Genomic DNA, 8,493 nt, shown 5'->3' on the forward strand with positions numbered 1-8,493 from the left:
TTATGTGTTTTTCTTTCGAAAGCCTAAATACAAGCAGAAACCCATCTGTCATCTTTGATAGACTAGCCTAAACCGGTCTGGAGATGCATAGTATCGGGTTTTTGTGATTGTGTGTGTGTGTTTGAGGCTGAGAATGTAAATTAGGGTTCAAGTTTTATTAGTAGGCTTCCACCCTGCTGAAGTGTCCTTGAGCAATACACTGAAGTCCTACCAGTTCAAGAGCTGCAGTTATTACTGACTGAGACCTCTGACTTTTTAAGTGAGAAAAAGAACATCCTGCAGGCTTTATTGAGGTGTCACATTACAAGAGGCGCTGGCGCCTGCGGTTGCTTTTCACTGACGGATTTTACCCTTTTAGCCACATCAGACTGATGTCACCTGCAGATCCTGTTTACTGGAGATGAATATGGGCATATATTGAAGTGTTATCATATCCTGCTTTCTGCCCACTGATGTCACATCCTGTTTCCTGTCCAGGCTAAGGGCCACGCAGTGAGCCGGCTCCTGCAGAGCTTTGCAGCCGACGACGGCTTTCATTTGGATGAGGAAAGCAGCTTCTCTGAGGGCGAGGAGGAGGAGGAGGAGGAGGAGGAGGAAGAGGAGGAGGATGAAGGGGAAGAGGAGGAGGAGGAGGAGATAAAGTTGATCCACCTCCCTCCCAATATGCCATGCAGAATCCCTGGTAGGCATACACAGCAACACATCGTATATAATTACACATACACATGCAGGTTTAAAAAGCATGTTGGATCCTTTTTACACGTGCACACACACACACACACACACACACACACACACACACACACACACACACACACACACACACACACACACACACACTTTTCTCTTCCTTTTTGTCCCTCCTTTTCACTTCACATAGCAATTATTCAACACACTCACAAATTATGCATATCTCACCCTTTATCTTCTCCATCCATCCATCTTTCTACCACGCCCTCCCGCCGCAGCCCTACCAAACTGTGTGCTGAGTAAAGAGATGTTGGTGGACGGCCTGAAGATCCTGATCTCCAAGGAGGACGAGCTGCTGTACGCTGCCTGTGTCCAAACTCTGGACCTGCCTGACATGTGAGGCCCTTCTCCAAAGATACACACCATTTGGCAAAAAAAAGTCCTACCAAAATAAATGTTAACCTTTCAAAGGAAAGAGCAGAGTGATTATTTCACACAGCAACTGCCAAATATGACTATTGTTTATCCTGTCATCTATTGATCCCAATAGGCGAAGCATCGAAATCTGTGTGGATAACCACCTCAGCTTAACAACATCCTGGGGGAAACCCTGGAGTTAAGTGCTAAAAAGACATATAGCAACAAGAGCCTTCTCTGATTTACAAAAGAGTTGAAACTTAGCTGAGCTCTAGTTAAATGCCGACAGCTGTGTGAATCTTGACAAACAAGAAGTCTACTAGTATAAAGCCAACACACACAGCAGTGGCAGCCAACACAGCTGCCAGTGAAAAAAACTAAACTGAGCACTCATGACAAAAACCCATTTGGAAAAAGACAACCTGGAAATTTAACAGTGGAAATTGTGCTTGAATTATAACTTGGAAATAAAAAAAACAGTTTGGTTCTTGAATTAATAGGAATTTTCCTTTTAGATTCAGTGTTGTCATCGAAGGAGAACGAGGAAATCGGCCGCGGATCTACTCGCTGGAGCAACTCCTACAGGAAGCTGTGAGTTTCAGTCTCTATTGCGTCTATTACAGTTGTGTGGGTAGTTGTGTAGTGCTGGGTAGCTTTTTTTTTCTTCTTTTTTCGGTTTAAAGATAATTTTGTGATGTTTTCCCCCCAGGTGTTAGACGTGCGGCCCCAGAGCGAGGTCATCCTGACTGCAGGGACGCGGGTGTGTGCGTACTGGAGCGAGCGCTCTCGCTGTCTTTACCCCGGATACGTGCACCGAGGTGAGCGAGAAACACCTACAGCCCCACTCTCCATACACACACACGCCGGTGTGTTCCCAGCAGCTCATAGCCTCCGTCCTCTGTGTTGTGCTTTAGGAGGTGAGGAAGAGAAGGAGGGCAGTTTGATGGTGGAGTTTGATGATGGAGACAGGGGTAGGATCTCCCTCGCAAACATCCGGCTTCTGCCCCCAGGATACCAAATCTGCTGTGAGTATGAAAGAAGGGCGGAATGACAGAAACGCAGAATAAAAGACCTTCATTTGACAACCGCCATTTGACAATTCTTCTCTGTCAGGTGCGGAACCCTCTCCGGCTCTGCTGATCTCACCTGTGCACCGCGGGCGACGAAGCTCCACCCAGGAGAGGAAAGACACGCCCACAGAGAAACCATCCAATGAGGAGGCAGCAGGGAGGCCCCAAGAGAAAAGACCAGGTGAGGGCGAAGGGAACACATGCAGCACCACCAGCAAGGACCACAAATCCTCTTTCATTGAATGCAATGTTTTGTCACTCCTCCAACAAACCCATAAAGGTTTTAAAGAATGTTTAATTCGCTATAACACATCATTAGTTTAATATGTGAAAGAAAGTATTTCATAAGACAGTCTGAGGAATGCACTCAGAGACTGAACATCACTCAGAGATCGAAGCGCTTATGTTTGTTGTCTGAGAAGTACTAGTCTAACTAGTGAAGGCAGTCACAGACACATAGTCCTTCAGGCCATTGTAAAAATCCCCCAAACAAAGCCTCATTTAGAGTTCCAACTGTCATCGCTTGTCAGATGCCTCCAAGTCACAGGAGAGTATATAAACCCGAAGACTCGTACATTAAAATTCCTTGTTTGCCTCCTATCAATTAACCTCTATATGTATATACATTAATCATGCTTTTACGAGGTGTCATTATTATGTTGTTAAGCAGCATACTGCACTTGTAACTCATCACAAACTCCAGGTGACAATAGAGCTGGAGGGAGAGACAGGTTTACCTGGTTTGTTGTAGTTTGAGTAATAGACATGTCGAAACCTAACTGGATAGCCGGAGATCTAGGAGATAAAGATATTACGTTTCTCCAAAGCTCTTAGTTCCACAATTATCTCGGTCTGCTCTGAAGACCTGTCAGTTCATATTGATTATAACTCCGCTCTGTTGCCGTCTCCTTTTTCAGTTGGCAGGCCGAAGAAAGTCCTCTCAGTGCCCCAGACGGCCAGCACACCATCGGTAACAGACACTTTAACGCAAGGCAACACTTCCTTGTTGAACTGGTCTACTCCCAAGAAGAGGCCGCCTGTTGACTTCTTCCTCTTCAACGGGACGTCTCGGAAGACCCAGAAGAAGGTACGAGAGCAAGACTTGGGGCTTTTTCATCGACCCACCTCCCACCTCCTCGCACCCCCGATGCCCATCAAAGGCATCTTCGGCTCCCCTTATGAAGGTGACTCATTCAGCAGCATCGCCAACAGCTACTCCACCTTCAGAAGCGGAGGATGCTCTGGAGCGGGGCGACTGGTTGCCACAGTAACTTCTACGGGGCTCAGGGACTCCTCGTCCTCGGTTTGCTCCTCATCTGTCACCACAGCAACGGTAGCTGGAGGCAAGAAGCCAGTGAGCGAACGCAACAGGAAACAGTTCCTGGTGAAGCTCGACCACGAGGGAGTAACCTCCCCTAAAACAAAGAACGGCAAGGCCCTGCTTCGTCTCGGTGGAAGCGGAGGAAAAGGAGACAAGAGTCTCTCCTCCCCTGCTGGAGCGCCGCTGCGATACAGCCACCCTGCCCTGAAGGTGAAGGATGGCAAGAAGGGAGGAGGGGAAAGAGACGGCGCTGGAACCCGTTCTGAGCCTATTGTAAAGGGCTCCCCACCTGTGAGAAAGGATCGCCTGTCAGCAGGTCTCGGAGTCCAAGGTGGCGATTACAGTCTGGACTACCCGAGTGACTGCCCCAGCTCCTACTCTGAGCTGGATGAGGATGATGTGGACGACGGTCAGGATGCCGAAGCCCCTCGAAGTAGTGTGGCGGACACTTCCCACCGTGGTAGCCGCTTTCTCTCCCGTCTTTCTGCCTGCTTCTCATCCTCTTCCTCCTCCTCTTCCTCCTCCGGCTCCATCTCCTCCTCGTCCCTCTGCTCGTCAGACAACGACTCCTCCTACTCCTCTGACGAAGAGTCCTCCTCTGTGCTGCTGCGCCGCGCACTGCTCCAGCAGGACAAACACAAGCACAGGCAGAACATGACCTCCGACCTCCCGAGCCCTGACCCCACCAACTCCGGCTCCTCTCCTTCCGCGTCAACGCCAGCACACGGCTACGTGGCCAAAGCCGGCGTGGCTGTCTCGGGGTCAAAGGCGAGGGCTGACAGAACAGATGACAGGAAGGAGTTAACGTCAAAAGGAAGTATGGTGGGTAACAGTAGCACAGCTAAGAACCAGCTGAAGAGGAAAGACGGCATTTCAAGTAGCCGCCATCAGAGGGAGAGCAGTCCTGTGAGCCAGCAGCCCAAACCTGCATCCAAGGACCCCGCAACAGCGAAGAGGCAACGGATGTCCTCACCTGAGCCGCTGCCTAATATGGCTCCCCTTCTGCCTGGACGTCAGCTCTGGAAATGGTCCGGCAACCCCACACAGGTAGGACACGTTGGGATGTATTTTTAAAACGTTATCCAAGATGCTCTGGAGAGTCGGTTGTATTTCCAAGATCTTTTATTTTTTATAACTAAATTCCATTTCACTGAAATCCTGATTTAATCAGACAGTGTTTTCTCATAATCACACATTATTATCTTGGTAATATGGTTTCAAAACTCTTGGGTATCAGTAACCGACCTCACAGCTTAAGTAGGTTACTGATTGTTGTGGCAGTTTCTGCTGTGTCAAACCTTTGATGACAGTAGATGCGATGATCAAATAGCATTTCTCTTTGCAGTGCTTACGGTGCCTCAGTCTTTGTACACATTGGAAGCACTACGAGGCTTACTCTCTGAATTTATTATCCTGATTATTTAGTCACCATCCTGAGATCACGGGACAAAACCACAGTCACTGTCAGCTTCCATTCTGCTGTTGTTTGCTTCGTAAACACGACCGCGTGTGTCGACTGAGATGTGCAGCAAATTAAAAGACGGAGCAGTAGTATAGATGTGTTACCGAGGTTACAGTTACTGTGATCGTAAATTTCTCCACGAGTTTCAATAGTATTTCCTTTAGTGACTTATTGATGTGCCAGAAAACACACTCCTGTAACTCAATAGGATCAGTGTGTTGTGATAGGTGTTAGGCTTTCGATATTTCTTGGCTTTGAAAGACATATTGAATCTGACCATACTTTGGTAGACTGGGTTTAGCAAAACAAACTAAATAAATTGATTTCTGAAATGAGGCTGGTGGTGAAATAAACCCTCCACACTGAATAAATTGACTGAGTGTTATTTTTACTCTCTTCCGCCGATAGAGGAGAGGTCTGAAGGGTAAAGCCCGCAAGCTTTTCTACAAGGCCATCGTGAGGGGCAAGGAGACGGTGCGTGTCGGGGACTGTGCTGTGTTCCTGTCACCCGGCCGGCCCCAGCTGCCCTACGTGGGCCGAGTGGAGAGCCTCTGGGAGTCGTGGAGTTCCAGCATGGTGGTCAGGGTCAAGTGGTTTTACCACCCGGAGGAGACTCGCCTGGGGAAGCGACACCGCGACGGCAAGGTAAAGGCCAGGGAGTGCAAGTAGAATTTCTAAATCGAGAACGGTCAAAGTAACAGTCCGTGACATTTTCATATAAGTATATTACTTCTTTGCTTTTTATTCCCTGTTCCCATCTGATGTGAATGGTTGAACACCCACTTATTTCATGGAACTGTTACCATTTGCAGTTCTAAATACTCAGCATGAGGTACTTTTTTTCCCCAGGAAAAAAGTCTTTGCTGCAAAGGAAGTCATGTGTTTTGCATTTTTTGCAAGAACAATAGTGGTTTGTTTGGAATAAATAGAAAAATACCTGCTTAGTTAGCATGATCAGCAACATCCACCATGGCTGAGCAAACACAGAAAGATCTCCACTTGCACAAACTCAAACTTCCTCATGAGAAACCCCACTGCTAAAAGACATGAAAGAAGGCAACATTCTAACAACTTCTTCTGAAAGCAACATTTTGATGGTCAAATATATTATTCTGCTGATTCATCAACCGTTCTTCCTGTCTCTCTCCCAGAATGCCCTGTACCAGTCGAGCCACGAGGATGAGAATGACGTGCAGACAATCTCCCATCGCTGCCAGGTGGTCAGCAGGGCCGAGTACGATCACGTGACGCGTGAACGTAAGCCCGGCAGCGCGGGAAACGACCTGTTCTACCTGGCCGGAAGCTACGAACCGACAACGGGCCAGCTGATCAGTGCGGACGGCATGGCCATCGTGTCCTAGCACCACCAGCTGGAGAGGGATCCAAAAATTTAACCTGACCTCTGGAGATGACTGCTTCCAGGATGGTCCGTCAGAACGGAGCTGGGGACAGAGGGAAACCAAGACAAAGAGTTTTGACTCTGCGTATTGATCTGTCCCTCGTAAGAGAAGGAGCTAGCCCACTGGATAAAGCCCGACAGTACTGGCACTTATAGGAGCCCAGTTTGTTCTGGGGGAAAAGTCTGATCCATGTCGGATTTAACCTCTTTATCAGATGTGGACTGAGGACTCTTGTTGCAACAAGAGTCTAGCCTTCCTTTTGGCGAGTTCCTCGTCACTGCGACAAGATTACTGCAACAAAAGAGTAGGAACCAAGGACATGAGCACTTTGGAGTACAGTCACTTGGATATGCTATGGAGGGAGGGTGTCAGACTTGGCTTTCTGAAACAAAGACTGGCTCAGAGAGCGGGAGAGACTGAATGGTAAGCAGAGACTTACTGTAAACCACACTGGTTTGGAGGGTTTCAATGGTCTTATACTGGTAGTTTGACTATGACAACGTGATTGGGAGATCCCCAACAGGACCAAAAAACACTGTAGTTCAGACTTTGTGTGCAAGTGTGTGTGTGCGTGTGTGTGTGTGTGTGTGTGTGTGTGTCTGTGTGCGTGTGTGTGTGTGTGTGTGTGTGTGTGTGTGTGTGTGTGTGTGCAGAGTGGCTGCGATAACCCTGTTTGGCATATAATAAACTCTAAGTAAATAGTGCTTTAACGTGCGGGTGTTTGTACTGTATGTGTGGTCGTGCACGTGTTCACCCACGCTCATCGAGCAGGGAGGACGTCACGACATAGCGTCGGTATGTCGGTAACTCTCTGAATATTAATCTTTCCTGTACTAGACGTGCAGTTTTCACTCTCAACTGAAACACGAAACGATTTCTCCTCCTGTCAAGCCATACACGTCGATACCTCTCTCTCTCGTACCCTCGTATTCGAGTGCGAAGACACATGTACAGGTAGTTGGATTGTTTATTTGAAATGTGTGCGTGCGTACGTGGGCGTGTGTGTGTGTGTGTGTGTGTTTGTGTGTGTGTGTGTGTGTGTGTGCGTGCGTGCGTGCTTTGTACAGCATCATGTATAATAACATGTTGTAAATAGTATACATATATATTTGTTCTTGTTTTTTGTTGTTTTCTTTTGCAGAGAAGATTATTTTATTTAGATTTTGTAGGGTGTGTGTGGGTGGGTGGGTTGGGGGGAGGTCTGAGAGAGGGAGGAGGTCAGGTTAGTATGCTTCTCTCTTAATGCACTGAACAGGATCGGAGGTTTGGATTTGGGGTCAAACTGTACAACTGATGTGAAGACATTGTGCATGTAAGCCCTGCTTAAGACCAAGGGTGAATATGTAGAAAGGGTGGTTGGGAAATGTTTTATAAGGAAATCAGAAAAAGGCTCTTTTTTTTCTTTCTCTTTATTTCACTCTGTTGGGTTTTAAATGTGCTTTCCCTATTGGGAGCTTCTTTTTTTCTTTTTAAAACAAATACTGGAAAAGAAACTGAGTTTCTGCTGTTCTCTGATCCGAAAAGAATCTTGTTCTTTATCTGTTTTAGCCTGTATACCTATATCAAATGTAGATATTTATCTGGCATCAAAAAGAAACATACCAAAGCACCTGTGAGTTTACGCTTCACCACATTAGAAGAAAAAATATTATGAAAAAGACATAAAAACATTCAATCAAATCTGAATCCGGGACCCCTGCAATCATCGAGGTGTAGAGTTCTTCTCGTTGTCTGCTCGTGTTCATCCAGCGTTGCTATGACAGCCTGCGGAAAACGTTGCAGCAACAATGTCTGCACGCCGCCCAGCTGATGCACTTGAGGTAACTGTGGCAACCAGAATGGCGTCACGTGACTGTGAAGGACAATCAGAGCCAATCAATTGGACAATGTTGAGAGACAAAAAAAAAAAAGATAAGGATCAAATCACAAATTATGCTTCTTGTCACTTTTATTCCTACTTTGCCAAAAATGTGTGTTTTATGTTTGCTTGTTTTCCTCGTTTACCATGTTAACTGTTTATGCAAGCCTTTGATGACTGTGTGTTGTCAGTGTATAAGATGTACAGGGAGGAAGAACATGATTGCCTTTTTCTTTTTTAGGACATTGACTGACTTTTAACAACAACGTTGCTGT

General features: G+C 46.8%; 1 protein-coding gene across 1 annotated transcript in view; it reads left to right on the forward strand.

Annotated features, from left to right (window-relative positions):
• The window catches only part of bahcc1b (BAH domain and coiled-coil containing 1b), a gene marked incomplete at its 5' end in the record, with an annotated part of 50,597 nt that extends 43,163 nt beyond the window's left edge, over positions 1–7,434 (forward strand). The window contains 9 exons of the mRNA XM_079237747.1: positions 478–682; positions 969–1,086; positions 1,623–1,698; positions 1,817–1,925; positions 2,022–2,132; positions 2,221–2,358; positions 3,095–4,545; positions 5,369–5,605; positions 6,112–7,434. Of these exons, the coding sequence (XP_079093873.1) occupies positions 478–682; positions 969–1,086; positions 1,623–1,698; positions 1,817–1,925; positions 2,022–2,132; positions 2,221–2,358; positions 3,095–4,545; positions 5,369–5,605; positions 6,112–6,321 (2,655 nt within the window). The 3' untranslated portion in view covers positions 6,322–7,434. The remainder of the gene's footprint in view (positions 1–477; positions 683–968; positions 1,087–1,622; positions 1,699–1,816; positions 1,926–2,021; positions 2,133–2,220; positions 2,359–3,094; positions 4,546–5,368; positions 5,606–6,111) is intronic.
• Positions 7,435–8,493: the final 1,059 nt, after the last annotated feature.

This window comes from Taurulus bubalis (assembly GCF_910589615.1).
Source record: "Taurulus bubalis genome assembly, chromosome: 2".
Classification (NCBI taxonomy): domain Eukaryota; kingdom Metazoa; phylum Chordata; class Actinopteri; order Perciformes; family Cottidae; genus Taurulus; species Taurulus bubalis.